Source organism: Thunnus albacares, chromosome 16 (assembly GCF_914725855.1).
Source record: "Thunnus albacares chromosome 16, fThuAlb1.1, whole genome shotgun sequence".
Lineage (NCBI taxonomy): Eukaryota > Metazoa > Chordata > Actinopteri > Scombriformes > Scombridae > Thunnus > Thunnus albacares.
In genome coordinates this window covers 13,256,360-13,277,575 of record NC_058121.1, presented here as the reverse complement: position 1 = coordinate 13,277,575, position 21,216 = coordinate 13,256,360, and the positions used below count along the sequence as shown (strand labels likewise).

Genomic DNA, 21,216 nt, shown 5'->3' with positions numbered 1-21,216 from the left:
GTTGCTGGGTTTTTTTGGTTTTTTTAAATTAAATATTAAATGTTTCATTTTCTCTGTAAAATGCAATGCAAGAAAAGGAAAATGCAGTGCCTACAAGAGGCCAAGCCACACAGACGCAAGGTTAAAGTAATGACCCAAGAAAAAGATTTATTTCTTGATGATGATGAATGCTCTAATACAGACAACTCTCAATTAGATAAATTATTAGGTTACTTTTAAAATATATTTGGAATGACTTTGTTGTCACACAGTTCATCCTATCTTCCTATCCTCATAAAATATACAATAACACGCTGTAATCCAAATGACATAACAGGCAAAGCTACATCACATCACTGGCTCCTGGCAGGTCTTCCAAGGCCAGGAACCTGATCAGTTTGAACTCAAAGTCAATGGGACGTTCACTGGGAGGCCTGTAGTTCCCTCTCATTGATGAGCTCAGGTAAGGAATGAGCGCACAGTTCTCTTCAAACATGGCCAGCTGCTTTTTGTACTTCTGGCGAATGTAATCTGTGCTCTGGTGGTTGAAAGCTGAAGAAAAGTGACATTTGGGTAAAAGAAACAGCACTGGTATGAAAATACTCATTACATTACAACTCAAAACTCTGGATTTAAATTTTACTGAAGCAAGAGTTAAGAATTATTATAACAAAAAAAGTGTACTTAATTGTCAAAAGTGAATTTACTCATTATGAAGGATTGGCCCCTTTGGAAACAAAGGGAAACCCATATCTAGGAAAACAGTGCTTAATATCCTTAACATCATCATTATTAAGTTTAAGCATTTCAAATATGATTCATTTTGACCAACAGTGAACCTGACATCTTGTTTACCTTTCAGATAGTAGGCCACATAGAGGAGAGCTGATCTCTGTATACTGAGGAAGGGATACTTTGGTTTGAGACACCCAACAGCTGTCATGGCCTTGATGACTGCTACTGCCACACCCTAAAATTACAGACTTAAGTCAGAGCAGGGCAGAAATCTCAGAGAAACATTTCAGAAATGTATGTAAAATGTTGACGATATTAATCTATTCTTCGGGAGTGTTTGAGCGTGTCTGACCTGCTCCAGGTAGCCCAACGTTGGAAGGGAGGTGAGGGGTACAGGCTCACAAAGAGGAGGAACTTTACTGGGTAACTTCTGGTCCCAGTAGGTTTCAGGAGCCCTTGAAATAAAATGTATCAACACCAAGTTTCATTGAATGGACCAATACTTGTTGAGGCCAAATAACATTAACACTGTCTTTATGAAAAATAACAGAGAGACTCGTCAATGCATGAACAAATAGCACTGATTTTCAAAACTGAATAATCCTTGTGAAAAGAAAAATTGAGTAACTGACAAGCATTTCTGTAACATACAGTACAAAGGTATTGTTCCACACCTCAAAAACTTGTCCTGTTTCTGCTTTGTCTCAAATATGTAGATTTGTTCTCTGTATTCCACAGCATATTCCATGTTTCCTCGAACCAGGGCTTCATACCTAATGACATGTAAACATTGTGAAATTCTCGAGGTTGACACTGCCGGAACATTTTCAATTGAAATTTCATGTTTATTGATTATGATGAAAATTATTTTTCATTTTCTCATTCCCTTATCTACAGCATGTGCTTTCAAAAGGGACTTTTGCATGATCAATCTGGTGAATAAGGCTATATATCAATTTATCAAATTTGATAAATAAAATAACTGACGCTTCCAATGATAAATAGAAACATCCACTAACTCATTAATTAATGCTCTTAATGTGTAAAATTGACAATTTGTTTTTATATATGCGATTCTTGAAAAAGTAGCAGTTTGTGCATTGTTAATACATACTGTCCATAGAAAACATACATTTTTGCGCAGGCAACTATCTTTTTGCACTCATAGCTTTTTTTTTTTTTTTAGCATTTTGACATGCTTTCCAGCAAGACAGAGATTTATGGTTAGTGGCATTTTAATTTTGTGAATAGTGTACCTCTGTTTTCCATCCAGATAAGTGACAGGGCAGAAGCCTTTCATCTCAACTTGCTGTGGAAACCTGTTCTTCACCTGAATCTCTGTTAGCTTTTTTGGCAGCAGGTGGGGTTCTGGGAGAGTGTGGGGACAGCCAGGGGTCACAAATTGATCTGGAGTGGCAAGGAACTTCTGTGGTTGGGAGGGCAACATAAAAATGTTACACTTTTAATATCAATTCTATTTACCTGTTCAATGTGCAATTGAAGTGTTCATTTTTATTTTAACAATGTATCTTATGTTTATATCTTATGCATTTTGTTTATCTTTTACCATTTCACTTTATGATATATAAATAATGAAATTTCCTGGGTAATGACAGAAATCATGCACAGAATATGAAGAGAAGAAAATCAGCTCAACTGACTAATTTGGCTTGAACGACTCTCCTCATGCATTTGTCTATTTCAACATCTGTGTGCAAGTGTCTTTTATAATTGAAGCTTCAGCACACTGACCTCTAAATGATCATTGCCACACATTTTGTAATAATGTGCTCTGTACTCAGCTGCATACACCAGGGATGCAGTTTCTGAGCAGTCCACCAGGTGGTAATGTAGGGCCAGGCAGACCGGGCAGTACAGCCCAAACTCGCCCAGCTGACATTGCAGCTCCTTAGGTGTAATGCACAACCTGTTGATGCAGGCTGCTTGTCCTGCAAAATTAAAATGCATGGTGAAAATGAACTAATATGTGTTATCTTTTTACAGTATTTGAAGCATCTTTATCCACTTAGCTGCTCTCACAAACCTTGCTGAGCTCACCCCTGCAAGCATATTAGCCTCTGTTCTTCAAGAACTTACCCCTGCGGGTCCTCTCCAGGTAGCTGTGGATATATTTCATGCTGATGCTGACCTCCTTTAAGATGCTGTCCCAGATGCACCATTTGCTCTTTAATCCACTGAGCTGGATCCAGTTCTGATATTGTTGTTGGAAGTGCTGCCTCACATGCTCCACCTCCTGCTTGTAGCAGGAGTTACGAATGTGGAGGATCTCTGAGCTGTCATGCATCAGGTGAGGCCTGAAGTGGGAGGAGAGAGGAGGAACAGGAAATATTTATTACTACTTTGGGAAATTTGCGGTTTTAAACAGCTCTCAGGCTTGACACGACATGATTTGTTGTGTGTTGTGTGTGTGTGTTCTCTGACTTGTTGGGCTTCATCTTGTCTACAAGGCCTCTCTTCAACACCTCCACTGTGTCCAGCTCCAGCTCAACTACTATCATGGGGATGATGCTCCGGGACCCCATTAGCTCTGCCTGCTTAAGTGTCATTGGAAAACCATCCAACACATACCTGAAATACGAAACAAGTCAGTAGTTTTCACAAACATTGTCAAGCAAGAGTACAGCATGTGCAGTTTTTTTAATGAGTAGGAATACAGTCTGGTTCTTGAACCACTTGGAAGTGATTTTAATAAAACAAAAGTTAGGATCTTTTCAGGTCTTGAGTTTTAAGAACCATTATGTAGAATTGTTCTGTTTATTTAAACACTTCTGTCTTCTGCATTCTGTTAAATATTCCTTAAAATCCTTCCTTTTGTCGTTGCCTATGGAAGGCATTTTAGGGCAACTGAACATCTTAGTCAGAAAAGAGTGAGGATGGAAATAAATGCAACACATCTCCGGCGTACCCTCGAGTGCTGCAGACCGTGCTCATGAGCGCCACCTCCAAGCACTGGATTGCCAGTTCATCAGGCACAACAAGACCCTGGGAGAGATGCTTTTTCGTCTGTACAGCTAGATCAGTGTGCTCCTGAGTGTTAAGAACCATACGCATAACACCACCGATGGACAGCCGAGCCAAGCCATACTTCTGAGCAAACATCTGTGCCACTGTGGAGAGAAAAACGCAAAACGAGAAAAATGCAGGCAAAGAATAAAAGAAAGAAGAGATAGATGAGTGTATGAGAAGGCATAAAAGGAACAGTAACCATGAGTGGATCATTTTTCAGCAGTCTTGAGTCTTACCAGTAGTTTTTCCAGATTTGGTTGGTCCAACAACAGCCATTTTCACAGGAAGGGATGGGATGGGCTTTGGCAGCCTAAGGTATTTCAAGGGGTTGAGCATAAATGTGTTGCGGTTCTCCTTAGATGCAAAGAAGTAGATATACTGATGGAAGAGCAGGGGATAGGTGGTATTGAGAGGCCACTGCAGCGGCTGGATTAAGTCTCCCTCTTTGTATTGCTGTGTGGATATAACAACACTAAGTCACAATACAGTAGTGCAGGAAATTGGTGTTCTACTGATACACAACACAACAAAATGTGATTCCTATTTGAAATCACATTTTGAGCTTTTATTGATCATACAAATAATAACCTCATCCCACAGATACTATAAAAAGGTTGCCGTCATCCCAGGATCATACCGACCTTGATTGGGTCCCAGCAGCCGAAGGCACTGTGGCGCTTGTAGGAGGAGAACAGGAGCTTAAGTGCCAGGGTGTATGAGATGGGTTGGCATTTTTGGAAGAGTGATTCTCTGTTGGTCAGCAGAGGCTGGATTTTATTGAGCAGCTGATGCCGCACAATCCCCAGCTTGCGGGACGCACTGATAGACACCTTGGGTATGTTTTGTTCACTCAGTAACTCCTGATTAGAGTAAAAAAAACCCAACACAGAATATGTAAACATAATAAAAGTACAACTACTTTACAGTGTAAAGCTAGTCATAAATGTAACGGTCACAGGTTGTCGTTTTGATTGTAACAGAAGGAAAGCGGGTCTCATCTAATATGAGCCTGTCAGAGATCAGATGCCAAAGAGACACAGAGTAGAGAAAAAAAAGAGAGAGGAGTGAGTGGCATGCTGCTGACAACGATAAACTCTTTTGTTGAGACCGTGATGGACAATGAATAGTAACCCTAAGCCTTTAAGTATTTTCGTTTAGTTTTCTGTCTACATCTATTTGTTAACCTAAAATAAACCAATGACAAGAAGAGGACTTGTGGATCCTTTTTCTTGTTGGCAATCACAGCATTCAGTGTACCTAGACCTATCATTTTAATAGTACTACCTGTGCTTTAACATAAATATTAGCAGAAATGCTAGCAGAAATTCTATAGGTGTGGCAAGCAAAAATATGTGCATGTCTGGCTAGTTAAGTGCCTTCATGGAACTGTGTGTCTTTGTACCGTCACAGGAACAACGTTGTTTTCATCTGTAACAAAACGCTCTTCTATCTCTGTCTCCAGCCTCTCAGTAGCAGCCTGCTCAGTCTCCTCACTCTCCGTGTCATCATTTTCCTCTTCTAGAGCGAACTCCTCTTCCAGCATGGCCTCTATCTCATCCTCTATGTTGTCTGCAGCTTCATCCTCTTCATCATCTTCTTCATCCTCATTATAGGAGATAGGGGATGGGAGGGAGGGGGTTAACCAGTGATAAAGTGAGGAGTGGTGACAGTGGTTATGATGGGATTGCTTACCTTTGTTTTGACTGACATAGCGCCTTTCTCTTCCATGAGTTCAGCTCTTCTCCTGACAATACTCTCCTCCTGTACAAAAGACATTATTGTAGTTGTGCCAGATACTCACACGAAGATAACGAAGTTGGTAGGAAAATTATACTACCAAGTTGTCACTTGCTTACCCGATTCTTCTTACGTAGATCATGCAGGAGCTTCAGCTGTGCTTCACGGTGGTTGCGGCGCTCACGCCAGTTCTCCAGGTATGTTGGCAACAGACGCTTCTGAACATCCGTGACATCCACCGTCATGGTTACCACAATGTCAGGGAAAAGCTGTTGCTGCAACATGTACTGCACCTCATCAGGAGTATGAGGGAATCCCTCCAAGATAAAACCTGTGGACCTAAATGATAGAGTATGTTCAGATCAACAAATAACTAAAGAGTAGAAAGAGAGCACAGGAGACTGAAACGTTTACACATTCATTTATTAAGGAGGTCAGAAAATGGGGCAGGAAGTGTGTGTGTACAACTACATGTAAGGCTCCTGTTTCCAGTATGGTGCGATAACCATATCCAGGATCTGTGGAGCCAGTGGTTCTCCATCAGACAAATAGGCTTGGATGGCCTTTTCCTCATCAGTCAGAACCACTTCCTGTTGTAGACACACAAATGCACACTATTATATCACTGCAACCTGGATTAAATTCAGTGTCAAAAAACATCATACTTCACCAACTAATGGTTCTAAAGGTTAAACAAGGCACCATAATATTGGAAAACTTGCTACAGAGAACGCTGACCTCCATGTTGACAGAGGTATCCTCTGTCTCCTCTTCCTCCTCCTCCTCCCCCCTGGCTTCCTTTATCAGGGCTTCCAAGTCCTCAGGAGACTCCTCTGAAGTTTCTAGCTCATCAGTGTAAGGCACTCGCTTCTTTGTCTTGGCCATTATGAGCATTTGGAGCTGCTCCCTGAACTGAATATGGAAAAGGCCAAGTTGATGGGCAAGCCATTCACCTTGAGTGGTCTTCCCTGACCCTCGGACACCAAGCAAAAATATCCGTAGGGCAGGAGGCTTGGATAAAAAAAAGTAAGGAACAGGTTAGGTTTCTTTTTTTGTTTATCATCCTATGACTGTCCTCTTTCTTCTCATATCAGATTGTACCTTGAAAGGCTCCATCTGTGCAACAAATTGTTGAGGGTTTTGAAGGAAGGATTCCTTGGCCTCTATACTGGAGAAATAATAGGTCTTCTCTCGGTACTTGGCTGCAATTTCATCCGTGCAGGGCCACAGGATGTTGTGGTTTTTTAAGGTCACAGGACAGAAGTGGTGGGTATCACCCAATAATCTCTTGACTGTTGTGTCCCTCTGGTTTCATTTAGACAGAGGAGAAAACAAAGTGAAAAATTGATATTATGTATTGTTTTCCAATGCTGTAAAAGCCTGTATCTTCAATTATGAAATCTTCAGCTCTTCAATTATAAATAAAAATATAAACCTAGTTTGTAAATGCAAAAATGTTATTGATTGGGCCTTTAAAGTAAGAGACTTATGTTTACTGACTTCGTCCTCCTCATCTGCTGCGTCATTGTCGCTGCTGCCTTCCTCAGCTCTCTCCAGCTCTGCTAAGGCCTCGATATCCTCTGCTTCCTCGTCCAGGTCCACTGGTGACACCTCCCAGGACACATACTTGAAAGGTTCTGCAGAACATGCATGTAAACCAGAGACTGGGCTGTGAGTTTTTCTAGACAAAAAAAGCATCTGGTGGAATGCATTGCATTTAAAAACATCCATCACAAATATATGTACTTCATATCTGAAACTAATCTGGCAAATTGTTCATCTTTACTTTGATTTAACTGCTCATTAATATTAATTTCATTGTTGCATATTCATTTCCTTCCTTATGCAGTGCCAGAGATGATGCTAATGCATGCAATTGTTGGTGTACCATATATTACAGTAATAGTTTCAGTAGCGTTGATCTAAGATGAAACATTAAAAACACCTAAATTAAGAAAAAATAAAAAACTTCAGATTTCAGGTGTAAGAAAAATTCAAGACTGAGATTTTAAAGGGTTACACTCACTCTCCATCTGATGGATGATCTCTTTAAGCAGGTCCTCGGGGCACTTGCCACTAATCTCCAGTACTGAGTGACTGACAGGTAAAGTGGACCGCATTTGCTCCCATTCTGACACAAACTGTTGCAGTTGCAGTTTATAGTCATTCATCTCCGGGCCGTCTGGATAACCCAGCTTCCAGTTATTGGGTAGTGTCGAAGCTTAAGCAGCACAGTGGGAAGAAGAGAGTCATAGAGGAAAAGTTCACTTCTGCTTTTGGGGCACTTACATATAGCACACTAAGTAAATACAAATAGGATTATATGATTACATTATTGGATTTTATCATAAAACATTTTGTTTTATTTCGAAAAAGATGAGTTGTAGTCATTCTTGTTTAAATTTGATGGCACATCACTGCAAAGAGATGAAGAGCCATACACTAATGCACCAAACTAAATTTGCCTCTTGAGGACAGTAAGAATGTTTCCTCTCTTATAACTAAGACGGAGCTATTTCCATTTTTGACAACAGCATTTAATAAAAATGTCTCACCTTCCTTTTTGTTTCTGTCAGAGTGTGCTGTGCTGTCAGTCTCAGATTGCTCAGGATTTTCTGCAAAGGAAATAATTAAATCCTATAGGATCAAGGAGACTATGTGAATTCAGGCTGCTTTATATTGACAGAAAATAAATACCTTCAGGCTCTTCAACAACTGTGTCTAGATTTGACACCAGATCTGCAGGCTTGGCCTCTACCTCAGATTCCTGCACCTTGTGGCTTCTTAAATGGAGAGAAATTGAGCATAAAAACCAAAACTGCATACACAATCCAGCTTGAATTGAACTTGAAATCACACAATTTTATAGCATCATGTCAACTGCACTCACAAGGCCTCTTTCTCCTTCTCTGACTGTTGATCCTGCATCCTCTCCCTTACTGCTTTGTCCACGCTCTCCTTGTTCTTCTCATACAATCTGCTCAAAACTTTTAAACACATTTGAATTCAACGATGAGGGTGTAACATGTATCATACAGTAGACACGAACACGAAGGACAGCTCAAGCCCAAATATATTTAAAAAAATGTTTGTGATGTGTTTTTTCTGTGTCTCCTACCTTGATTTCCATCACTGTCTTTGAGATAGAAGAGCATGTCTGGCAGGATTCCACCTTGTTGTAAAGCATACATTTGGGAGCAATTCTTGGGAAAGTTGTCAAGCACCCAGCCAGTCCTCAGCTCTGCATCAGTGTCTGCCTCTTCAATCTGTGACATAAATCTTATTAGCAACGTCACTTCAAAGTGTTTTATATACATACAAAAATGAGATTTAGATCTATACTAAATCTAATTTTAAGCTTAGTTTGGTTTAACGTCAGCATCATATTTACTGACTGTATATGATAAATGTGATGTAATATTGTGCCTGTCAGTGTCATGTCTCTGTTTGTTTTAGGGTTGCATTTGTATGTGCTTGTTATAGAGTGCATCCTACCAAGACACTGAAGATGAAAATAGTTTTCAGCTGACTGGTATAATACAATGATTGCGTACAAATAAATTCAATCAATCTGAGAAAATTCTAACAAAAGACAAAAATAAAACTTGTGAAAGGGATGGTTGGGTATCCTGAATAGCAGAGGTATATTATTGTGTATGTAAACATGCTACCATATTTCACATCTTTTGACATACCTCTTTTATACGCTTCTCCAGTACCTCTGCATACAGTCCAAAGGGAGATGTGCTCATATTTTTGGCTTCCTCCAGTGCACTAAGCACCATGGCTTTTACTTCTGGATGATCTTCTGTCACTGAGAACGGCAGAAAACATTTGCACACAAATACAGTGTATTCTGCAGTATGTTTAAAAAATTAAAAAAGGAATTTTTTTCCATGTCTGTCTGCATTTGTTTTTGCCAGAGAAAGAATATTTGAACATCTTATCTTCCACAGAATTGGTTTCATCTAATGAAATAAAATATCAGAATAGTAATTCAAACACATGTTAACAGAACTGTAAATAATGCTTCATATAATATTGTATTTTCTAAATCTAAAATAACATTTTAGAACTGTAAAGTAATCATTATCAATATCAACCAAGCTCAACTTGCCCAAATTCTGTCCAGCATCCATCTCCATCTTGATTTTCTCTATCGCAACCTGTGTGGTCTCCTCTTTGATCTTGTCAAGCCTCTCCTGCTCAACCTTGGCCAGAACTGGCTGCACAAGTTCGTTCATGTCAAGCACCAGTGCGCCGTAGTTCTGAGCTAGAAGCTTACATAGGGTGCTCGTGCCTGTCTGTGGGGGTCCAATAATGGAAACCCTGCATGGAGGCCGGGGCATTGGAGGAAGCAAGTACCGTCTGGGGTTTGCAACAAACTTCTGGCAGGCCTCTTGAGATGAAAGGATGTACAGTTTGTCCTGGAAGCTGTACAGGGGTTGATAAGAGAGATGGATGACACTTTCAATCGGTCTCACTTTAAGCTACTGCATAGATTCCTGCCCTGAGCACTCACCCCACAGATAATTCAGGCTTGCCAGGAATGACCATGCCTTCTTTCAGAGCAACAGGACAGGTTCGCCCCCAGAGGCTTCTTCTCCACCTAAAGCTAGGGGCAACCACCTTGGAGGAGGACATAATTCTCAGTAGGTCCTCCTGGAAAAGAGATGGATGCAGGATTAAACCACATATAGTTACATTAGTAGTGGATTCAGTGGAGGGTTTATGTTTTAAAGAATCACCAACAGGTACCCAGAGCAACATTGAAGAAAAATATGAATATGGTCAATAATGGCAGACCGTGTCAATGTCTTCTGGCAATTCTTCATCATCATTCTGGTGGAGGAGGACTGGAATGGAGACACGCTGTATTGCCATGGATCCAACACGGGACATTACAGACTAAAGGCGAACAATCAACAAAATATTGTCAGCCCACAGAATAAATGGACAGTTCAACAGAGTTTATTTCTATTTATTTCTGACTGATCTTTGTGTCTTACAGAGTGCAGCTCTTCAGGTTTGTTGTTTCCATCCAGCTCCAACAGGTAGAGGGGGTTGTGGTCCGTCATGTAGTCCTTAAAAAAATCAATTATTTGGTCTTAAAAGTTTAATCTAGTAAGCACAGTGTATTTAACTTTGTCAATGAGGTGATTCATTTTAACCCCTCATTATACGTCATTTAGAACAGAACGTTAAATGGGGTAAATGTGGGACCAGAACTTTGGATCAGGCTGTGTTCATCAGTCACACCATCTGATCATAAGCAGTAAGGTCTCAGGTGACGTCTTCTAGACATCACTGGTCTGATTCTGACAAAACATGAAGGTCAAGCTATGGCTGCACTGTGTGTGGAGACTGACATTATTTCATTTCTTAAATAATGTGTGAGCCATAATGTGTGAGAATGTGTACAGCAGAGGTAACTCACCTCCAGTGGTCTGAGCATTTTATCCTTGTATGTGTTGATCCTACGAGAAGCATTTCTGGCCAAATTCTCTGGTGTCCACACCATCTGGTCTATAATATCCTTTTGGAGTTCCTCTTCTGCAGCCTACAACCAGAATAATCCTTATTAGTGTAAGAGGAGATCCTGACTTGACTGCATACTTGTTTACATGTGAAAAGAATTAAAGGAATACAGCTTTTGATTATTACATCACATTCAGGTACTGTATAAGGTGACACTTATTACACACTTATCAGTTTTATTATGAGAAATAACGGGTAAAGTGTCTTTAACAATATGCAAAACCAAAATCAAACAAATAATACAACATCAGGGGGAATTTTTGATTGTTAAAACTAATTAAACCCACTGGCAAGAGGTTTTCCCGTGAGCCATACCTGCTCCTCTTCATCCTCCACTTCCTCGTCTTTGTTCTCCTTCTTCTTGTTAAACACATCCTCACGCAACCACTGATCCCTGTTGTACAACTGCCCCGTCTCTGGGTGCTGCTTCTGACCTGACAGCCTCTGGACCAGGTCCTTGTCCGCACACTGGTGGAAGAGAACAGATTCATAGATTCAAATTCAAACCATTCACAAATGTCAGAATACAGCAAACACTAAAAAGGCTCATTAAAAAAGAAAATACTTTAACTTTAATCAATTATCTTAGATGGAAATAAAACCATATTAAAAGGTAGAGAATGAATAAATTGCTTTGTTAAACAATACACAACTACCAGACGTGTGAGTAACCTTGATGTTGATGATGAAATCAGGTGTTAGCTTGAGGTTTTTGATCAGCTCAATCTGCTCACGAATCTTCAGACACTCCTCTGACATGCACGGCAGGCAGCTCAGTACATATCCTGTGTCACAACACATGTATCATCGAATGCTCTTACACTGGTGCTTTGAATAACACCTTACTGTGCTGTCATTGCTGCTCATATAAGCACTTTCTGTACCGAAAGTGATTAAATACACTTTTAGATGCATGGCTTACCATAGTGCTCCACATTTGATGAGTTAAGCTTGGCAAGTATGAGCTGGAGCACCATGTCTTCTGGTACACTTTTCCCCTCGGATAAGATATCCAAGAGCTAAAATAGTCAGACAAGGCAACTCAGAAATCATAATAAGCTACAACATGAGGGGCATATGGAAAAAACCCTAATGCGCAAAAGGGACAGTTACCTATACTTACCTCTTTACCTTCCTTTGTTTTATTTTTAATATGTGTGTTGAGCAGATCTGTGTCTGAAATATAGAAGCAGATGACAAATATCTGATGTGAATATGAATGATATTATGTTGGGACAGAGGCCAAGAAATACAGGATTTGTACTTACCATCAATCAAAATACACTTCCAGGACTCTGCAATTTTTTTGGCCAAGGTAGATTTGCCAACACCCTGCAATAAAAAAGTCTTTAATTCAATTCAGTTTCATACAATAAATCTAAATAAATCACTAATATCCACAAGTGGTCATTTGTGGTTGAAGTTGTTTGTTTGTGTGTGTGTGTGTGTGTGTGTGTGTGTGTGTGTGTGTGTGTGTGTGTGTGTGTGTGTGTGTGTGTGTGTGTGTGTGTGTGTAAAAGAGAGTGAAATTACCGGTCTTCCAACTATAATGAAGCAGGTAGGTTTGGTGAGAAGTCTCTCTCTCTCAGCTTCATCTTCTATGAGGTTGTCAACTAAACGGTCCATATGAGCTTCTCAACAGCATCAATGCACACAAACAGAATTTGTTAAATGTCACAAACAGAAAAGCGCCATCAAACTGTCAGTTTCTTTGTAAATTGCTGCTGATATAAGAGTTCATATTTCAGTAAACAGAAGTTTACGTACCGTTACTTTGGGACATGTCTCTATCTTTTAAAACTTTTATCATTGTTTGTTCGGGAGGAAAGTAGCATGAACTGCGTTACCTAGCGTTAAGTGGCTAGCCAAGGTTAGAAAGAATATTGTTGCCATAGCAACTAACAAACTAAAGGGCTAGGGGTTAGCTAGTTAATGCAGCCGAAGCTACTTTATGGCGTGAGCGTATATTTGCCGCGTAATGTTTATCATAGTTATAAACAGTTATAATGACCATAGCTGTTATCTGTGATGACAAGAAACATAGGCAAAGAAGAGTAACGTTAGTCATTGCCTCTATTATCAATTCGCATTTTGGACTCTGCGAGACACCGTATCAGCTGACACGAGATCAACCCAGTCATTCATGACAGTCACCTGACTAAAACAAATTCATGTCGCATGCTCCTCTGTGCTAGCCAAAAAAATGCTTTGGCAGGTTACAGTCATATTTAATTAATAATAACATTCAAACCAGTTGTTCTGACTGCCAGTGGAGATGCGTATTATTATCCTTTGGGACGGTTTGGTGCTAAAACGCAGCTAGCTAGCTAAGTTAATGGTGAGTAACTTAAGCTAGGAAATGCTAAGGGCCAAAATAATGCATATGCTATAAGTATCAGGTTTAACTTTGTATATATTGTCTTTTGAGCTTCATGACGTGAAGTTATCACTGATTTACAAATTGTGTCTACATTCACTCTGCAGCTCTTCTGTTCTCTACTCTGGATTGGGATTGTTAAGAGCATAAAGGAGTAAAAATGCCTCAGTCAGCGGCTACCATCAGTGGGATCCAGAGGATGGTTCTGTATGAAACCAGAGCCGTAAGTCTGACATATATTTGTATGCTGTTATTATGACTGTTTCGTAGTGACTTCAGGTCAGTCTGTGCATGGGTTTACACCTTTACGGTGCAGGTTAACAGAATGATCGGAATTACATAACAACTCATTCAGTGCCTGTTTACATTTGGCTATCCTGATGCTTGATGCAAGAAAACATTTGCTTTTCCACACTTCTTGGTCTGATGGAAGTACCTTGCTAAGAACTCTGTGGCCCTACTTTTTTTTTTTTTAAATGTATTTATTACTACACACATTATTCAGAAGTAATTTCCCAAGCTAGTCTGAATATTCACTTACATTCACATTTCCATCTCTAATAAGGATTCATCGTTCCTGCTGAAATGTAGACTCGGATGATGCATTTTCTAACTGTACTAATGTAAGAAAAGCATGCTTAGTCTATTATTTTAACATTGAAAAAGTTAATAGAAGTAAACATGAGGATGAAGAGAGGTGGTGAGCTACTGTAGGATTGTGAATACTTGTCAGCAAACACTAGATGGCAGCAAAAGAGTGTTTTTGGTAGTTTGCTGCACCAGGTGTACCCCAGTCTGATTCTCTGATTGACCATGACCTCCATGAGGTCAATTATTAGGGGGATTTGCATCATAATAGTCTAGACAGTTAGAATAATGATGTTTTGCCAGACAAAATTACATGTCAATAACAATTTAGATTTGATTTAGTCTGTGCACATTTGAAATAAATATTTGCTTTTAAGCACCATTTCGGCTTGTCTTGTTGCCATGTTTTTTCTCCTCTTGAGAGACAAGTTGTTGACAACCTTCTGTCTCTATTGTGTATTGCTTTGCCAATACACAGTTTCCCCCTTATTACATTAGTGTAAAATTGAAGTTGTGGTACAGTACTGTGCTTGTCATCACTAGTAGTCACAAACATTTGGACAATAAGACAGGAAAACATTAGTCACAGTCAAGTTAATGTAATATCCTATTGATCTTCTCTCAGACCATTTTGCTGAACAGTGAATAAATAGACTGTCTAGCTCTTGGACAAAGAGGGCTCCATAGTATACTGGGAAGTGTGGAACAGGACAAACTGGCTATAATAGGTTTCGGACTGTACTGATACACAGTGTTCCAATTTAATGGTTTTTAGTGGACAGAAAATCTTCAGCCATCTCACAACCCAGTGTGAGGAAAAAATAATGACTTGAAAGAAAGCGACATATAAGGGAGACACAAAGGAACACATTAGAATGTGGCCTTGTGATCAAAAAGGTGCTGTGCCTACATGTACTCTCTAATTAAGTGTACATTTCAGGTTCATGTGCAATTTATATGATACATATCTGCCTTGAATTCCTTTTTTTGTCCAATTTTACAGGCTTCTATTACATTCATTTCTACCTGGGTCTTATTGTGAAGATAAAATGTTGCACATTTATAGGGGGGGGGGGAAATGCCCTGAATGTCCCTGAGATGTTAATAATGGGACTGCACTGTAGAAGGCCGTCTTGTAATAACATAGACTGTCTATGTCTATTGAACTGTGAAAACTACATGTCTTCTCTTAAACACATCTCCCCACTGTGTTCTTATTCAAAATTGGTTATAGAAACTGAGTCTGCTCTGAATGTCACCCACGATAAAGCTACTTGTTCTGATAACCAAGTACTCACAAAATATTATGCAACCGCACAAGTCATGTAATATGCAGATGCAATATAGTGCAAACATGGTTTTATTTTTCTTTGCAGAGGTATTTTTTGGTGGGGAGCAATCAGGCACAGACCAAACACCGTGTCCTGAAGATTGACCGCACAGAACCCAAGGACCTGGTCATAATTGACGATAAGGTGAGCGCTGAGTTTTCACCAGAGTTAGTACAGTGCTAATGTATATGCTTATGTAATACAGTACAGTACGCCTGGGGGGGAAATTGTACAATCAGTCAGCGTGTCCCACGAGTATTGCAGATGACAGCTTAGCTGATGAGTGCTGAGTGCACCTCTTTTTCTTCTCCGCTGCTCATTACCGGGATCTATGAGCTGGGAGTTGATTTGTTTGTTCGTGTTGCGGGTGATTATGATTATGATGTGTTTGTTTTTATGAAGCATCCATGACTAAATATCCATCACCCCACGCTCTCATTCCTGCAGATATTACGCTGACCTTTGGAAACAGTGTTTGTTTTTCATTTGAGTGGCATACTTTAGTATTTTAGTAACATTGTGTTGGCTGCTTGAGAACGTGATAAAGAACTGGAGGTGAGAAGGTTCAAAGCAGGAAATACAGCCTCATCTTTCTCTTTCTCTTGGTTCATACTGTATGTAAAGTAAGCTGAGACACATATAATGTAATGAAAGGCTGCTTAGAGCTCCTTGAAATTCTGAGATGAATAAAGATCATACAGCAATCTCTAGATCCTAAATAATTGGATGTTGGACATCTACTAGATTTATGGGTTTTCCAGTGGAAAGCATTAAATTCCACAAATGAACAGGGCATTCACACACAAATATGAATGATATAAACACGGTTACTGTTTATATATTACAATATTGCAGAAATAATTTGGGTAGCAGCTAATCTATTTTTGGCTTAATTGCTTCGCTGAGGATCAATGTAAACGTTTTTGCAGAAAATGGGCAATTAATAGAGAAGGCCTTTTAGTCATGTATTTATTATTGCACCGACTCAGTTGTACAAGTCTTACAGTAATAAATGTATTAGTCCAGAATTATTATTCCACAAGCAGCTTTTCTTTTGAGAAACAAATAGATCATTCTCTGTTTTCTCCTGCCTTGTATTGCAAGGTAGAATGGACAATATGGTAACTATGCATGTATATATATATATGTGTGTGTGTGTATATTCTTCTGTTTGTAGCATGTGTACAATCAGCAAGAGGTGCGGGAGCTACTGGGCCGCCTGGACCTGGGCAACCGCACCAAAATTGGCCAAAAGGGTTCCTCTGGCCTGTCCAGGGCAGTCTCAGCCTTTGGCATTGTGGGTAAGTGCAGTCCCTCCACCCTCGTCCTTACTGGCACAGCAGTTACCATTGATGGCTTTATTTTAACTCCAAAGCATTGACCTGGTTCTGCATATTAAGTACAGGAGATGGAAAAACATAAAATAAAAGGAACACCTGGAGGAATAATGCAATCCACTACAATATAGCCCAGCCACCACTACTACTTGTTCCTTTGTGAAGCTTATAATGTTCAATTTTGAGGCTTCAAATAATGACCATCAGTGGCATAGATGGAGGCAGCAAGAAGCTTTTTCACAGATTTATTACTTTCCCTCTTCTTTTGTAGAAAGTCAGATAAAAAGAAACTGTAACAGTATTGTTTGGAAGGACAGCCTGTAACTGCAATAGTCAGCATGCTAACAATGATGACAATTACCATTTTCACCATCTTAGTTTAGCGTCTTAGCATGCTAACATTTGACATTTGACAATTAGGACTAAACACGAGGGATGGAACTAACGATTATTTTCATTATCAGTTAATCTGTCAGTTATTTTTGCAATTAATCGATTATTCATTTGGTCTATAAAACATCAGAAAACAGTAAAAACTATCCATCACAATATCCCAGAGTACAAGGTGGCATCACTAAATGTCTTGTTTTGTCCAATAAACTCAAAAATATTCAAGTTACTATCATGTAAGATAAAAAAACAGCTCATTTTCAAATTTAAGAACCTGGAATCATCAAATCTTTGGCATTTTTGCTTAAGAAAATGACCTAAACAATTAATCGATTATCAAAATACTTGCAGATTCATTTTCTTTCAATCGATTAATCAACTATTTGTTGCAGCTCTACTAAACACAGAGTACAGCTGAGTCGGAAGGAATGTGAGTAAGTTTTGCAGGTATTTGGTCATAAACCAAAGAATTGGATTTGAATTGAAACGAAGACCTGATGATGGTGCTAGATGAAAAGTCAGGGGATCACCAAATTTATAACAATGTGGGGAACATACATTTCAGTACCAACTGTTATATTGAGACATTTCCCACTTTCAAAACAACTGAAATTACAGTGTAGCACATGATTCTTGATTCATTTTGGAGGAAAAACAGCTCATTGCCACTGTCTCCGGATCAGAACCTTGGAGAGCTGATCAAGTCCTGAGAACAGTCATCAGGACTGATGATGATTCTTTACATGATTAAAGTTAATGATTTAATTTTTGAACAATATTTAACAAATATTTTTTAACATTTTTGAGAGTACAGTGATCAGGTTTCCATACTTTCAGCAATAAAAACCCCACTGATTTGACCTATTTCTCCATGACTGAACAAAACGATTGTAAAGAAACCAAAGCTGTAATTTAAAAAAATAAACCTTTTCAAAAACCAAACAAAGATAAATTTGCAACAAATTAATGAACAGGATCTTAAACTGGTGGTCTGGGGCTGACCACGGGAGGGTCCAGGAGCAGCAGAAGCCAGTGTGCTCATTATAGATTGTGCGCTTTCCCTTTGCGCACGAGCAGATCTGTTGCCTCTGCAGAGAAGCGCTCCTTCTTACTACTTGGCAAATGCACCATCATAATAGCAATCCGCCAAGATGCAAGTGCACCTGGCTCTTAAAGGGAATGGGAGGTGACACTGTGATTGGTTTATTGCATGTTACGCCGAAAACTTACCCATGATTAATTAGGAGACTATGGACAACCCCTTTGAACCATGCGCCTGGCGCATCGACCATTTTTCCGCCATTAAAATAGCAAAAGTGGATTTGGACACACCCTAAATGCAATTGCGCCATGCGCTTCAGACCATGAGCTTTAGATCATTAAAATAGGGCCCATAGTGTCTCTTTTCTGGCCTTTTGTTGACCCAATGCGCAGAGCACCGATCACACACACATTCTGAGCTCAACTGTTCTGTCCGTCTTATCTATATATAAAAACAAAGGCTGTGTCACATGACAACTTTGATCACATGTGTAGCCCCCGCCGAGCTGTCCTTTCACAGCGTTTTCACCCCAGTTCCTACTGTATATGGAAGGTAATTGGTGTGACAGAGCTGTGAATTTCATGCTTGTGCCGCTTCATCAGTTCTCAAGTCATGACCTACATTTTGTGGTATGGACGGATACTTGACAAAGGAGGGTTTGACTTTGTCGATAACCTGTCCTGATGATGTCATCAGATTATCGATCACAAATACTTTGTCTGTCTAATTTTAGATTCGGTTGAACTAAAGTTAAAGCAAGCTTCATATTTATTTACATTTTTACATGTAGGTTTTATGGGAAATAGCCAATTAGCAATTAAAAGATTGCAATTTTCCTTGTAAAACATGGAAAAACATTTTTTTTAATAAAACATTTTTTTAGAATTTACCAATCAGCGCTGTTGTCCTAATGAAAAAAATCAATCCAAAACCACTTAAATGAACTAAAATCAAATCAAAACAAACCTTAACTGCAACAAACCAACTTGATGTCAGACACGTTACTGCCTGCAGGACTTCATTTCCCTCTAAGAACAACCAAAAACAAAATACAGATTTGATTAGCTTGTGTAAAGTGGCTCTATGCTTTAACTTCCGATCTTTACGGTGCTGCCATCGGGTCCGAATAAGAATTGCAATGGTCTAATTTTTACAATTAATCCTCCAATTAACTTTATGTATGCATGCGTGTGTGTGGAGCTGTATATGTTTCCAATTCTGGTAAAGGAAAATACTAGCAATTGTAGGCAAGACTCTTTCAAAGCACAATAGCAACACATCTAAGATGAAACTGAGTCTGTCTCCCATATAAAAAAATGCTCTAACAGTGTATTTTTAAGTTTCAATTCGGAATCATCTTTGAAGCTACAGATGGGTCGGTCACATTGACACAGACGAGCCCTGACTGTGACATTTACTTAAATAAATTAGATGCTTTTTTATTCCTCCACTGTGCCCTGATGCCATCTTTTTTCACAAGCAGCTATTTGGCAAAGTCACTGTGTCATACATGGAATAAAAGACTGATGCAGCCATGTCGGGTACAGTGTATCCTGAGAGGCCCTTTGCCTGGCACCTCTCTTATTACAACATGTAATGAGTATCATTATTGTAAGTATATTTTTATTCACTTTCATGTGCCAGTTTTGTCAGTCTGACCCATCTCTGGCAGGAACAAAAGTAGGAATTGTCAATCTGCAAAGCCACAAGTGTAAGAATATTAAGAAGTGGGCTGTGAAAGTATAGTTGGCTCTCACACAAGGCTATAGCTGACACGGTCAGTGTTTTTATACAGTCAAACGTACCTCACACTCAGTTAGTCATTTTAACTGTCATCCAAAGTCATCTTTAGTCTAGACAGAGCCTGCAAAGGACAGATGTTTGTTGGTTTTTTTGCCTGTTACAGACAGACTGACAGCTTATAATGTTTCAAACTAAACCAAGTATCAATATCTAGTCTAAGAGTCAGAAGTATCAGACACATTTCTGTGTGTAATATATGAAAAGATAGACAATTAATACTACAGGATTAAAGCCTAAAGTATGATTACATAGAACAGCTTGTATGCCTTGTTAGGCACTGATGTGTTCAGATAGGAATGGAAGTGATATCAAACAATTTGAAACTCCTACATTGAGTCACTCATCAGGCCGTATGTCCCATCCTGTCTGCTCCAGTCTGCAGATGAATGACGTCTTGTAATCCCGTCACTTCCTGGTACAAAATCACAATTCAGACTCTTCTTGTTTTTAGTTCCGCGGTGGTGGAATGAGCTGCTGAGCTCCACACGGTGTGCAAATGTGATGTTAAAAGTTCAGACGTGATGAAGCCCCCTCACGAATCACAAAAGACATTATACAACTGTATAAAAAAAGTGAAGGACCACACGTTGATCAAATTTAACAAACACTGAAATACTTCTTTTAGAGGATTAGTGTTGAGCCTTGTACTTGAGCTGATGTATTTTTTATGGACATTTTTGTTTTGTGGATTTACATCATACTGTATATGCACCTGCATTTGTGGCCTTTCTCTTTGTGGAAACATAGTATGGACCTCATCACCCTTACTAGCCAGCTTACAATACAAGGGTACGATCATAAATAGTCCCAATATAGGGAGGCATCTTATCAGCTGCAAAACCGCATCTTAGCAGAGATATTATGAAAGCAGTGTGTATTGCACTTACATAAACTGTTGGCCTTGATGAGGCAAATACTACTAATAACAGTCGGACAGTAAAATAAACAGGCAGACATCATCCATATCCATTCAATGTGTATTGTCACAGATGAGTAATAAGCTCATCAAAAGCTGAAGGTAAATCATTGACTATGTTGCATGATTTCTAGGTCAGGTTTTCATTAATAGGTTGGAGTGAGTAGGTAATATAGTGAAATATGACACACTAACACTCATGATCCTCCTCCATAAATTGAGTTGTTGTTTGTATTGTCAAAGCCGAAGTTGATATTCAGGCTGCAGAATGGTTGGCCTACTTGTTGAGATGTTTTTTTCTGAACAGCAGTTACATCATGTGAAACACTCTGGTTATATCAGTGGTAAAGTGGCAGAGAAAATGGTCCTTGAAAGTAAAGTTTTGCATCTTGATTCACACATTATAAACTATACTG

At 39.3% G+C, this 21,216-nt stretch overlaps 2 protein-coding genes across 3 annotated transcripts in view; one reads left to right on the top strand and one right to left on the bottom strand.

Moving 5' to 3' along the window:
* Nucleotides 1–121: 121 nt before the first annotated feature.
* Nucleotides 122–12,906, bottom strand: ak9 (adenylate kinase 9). 2 transcript variants are annotated; one of them, XM_044376261.1, is made up of 36 exons: nt 12,784–12,906; nt 12,550–12,650; nt 12,285–12,348; nt 12,140–12,192; nt 11,939–12,035; nt 11,689–11,801; nt 11,332–11,484; nt 10,916–11,038; nt 10,488–10,562; nt 10,285–10,386; nt 10,001–10,140; nt 9,596–9,912; nt 9,174–9,292; nt 8,597–8,744; nt 8,369–8,465; nt 8,176–8,261; nt 8,034–8,093; nt 7,505–7,699; nt 6,979–7,115; nt 6,580–6,783; nt 6,217–6,489; nt 5,950–6,068; nt 5,598–5,817; nt 5,434–5,502; nt 5,144–5,344; nt 4,383–4,601; nt 3,978–4,194; nt 3,641–3,842; nt 3,157–3,303; nt 2,812–3,029; nt 2,467–2,663; nt 1,971–2,140; nt 1,389–1,487; nt 1,067–1,169; nt 835–949; nt 122–531 (listed from the first exon to the last, which is right to left on the bottom strand). In XM_044376261.1, the coding sequence occupies exons 1-36, from the start codon at nt 12,824–12,826 to the stop codon at nt 323–325; spliced, it is 5,205 nt and encodes a 1,734-aa protein (XP_044232196.1). In that variant the 5' UTR covers nt 12,827–12,906; the 3' UTR covers nt 122–322. The 2 variants fall into 2 exon arrangements, with proteins under 2 accessions (XP_044232196.1, XP_044232197.1); XM_044376262.1 differs by having other exon boundaries at nt 12,550–12,647.
* A 234-nt stretch (nt 12,907–13,140) lies between these two features.
* The window catches only part of fig4a (FIG4 phosphoinositide 5-phosphatase a), a 51,827-nt gene continuing 43,751 nt past the window's right edge, over nt 13,141–21,216 (top strand). Inside the window, exons 1-4 of the mRNA XM_044376266.1 lie at nt 13,141–13,354; nt 13,501–13,616; nt 15,358–15,456; nt 16,490–16,613. Of these exons, the coding sequence (XP_044232201.1) occupies nt 13,554–13,616; nt 15,358–15,456; nt 16,490–16,613 (286 nt within the window). The 5' untranslated portion in view covers nt 13,141–13,354; nt 13,501–13,553. The remainder of the gene's footprint in view (nt 13,355–13,500; nt 13,617–15,357; nt 15,457–16,489; nt 16,614–21,216) is intronic.

What these genes read in the sequence shown, in the direction of transcription:
- ak9 (XM_044376261.1), bottom strand. Translation starts at nt 12,826, where the DNA reads ATGATAAAAGTTTTAAAAGATAGAGACATGTCCCAAAGTAACG. An exon ending in TCATTATAGTTGGAAGACCG is followed by an intron (nt 12,349 to 12,549) that starts GTAATTTCACTC and finishes TTTTTATTGCAG; the next exon opens with GGTGTTGGCAAATCTACCTT. An exon ending in AAATGCTCAGACCACTGGAG is followed by an intron (nt 10,563 to 10,915) that starts GTGAGTTACCTC and finishes GATTTTTTTAAG; the next exon opens with GACTACATGACGGACCACAA.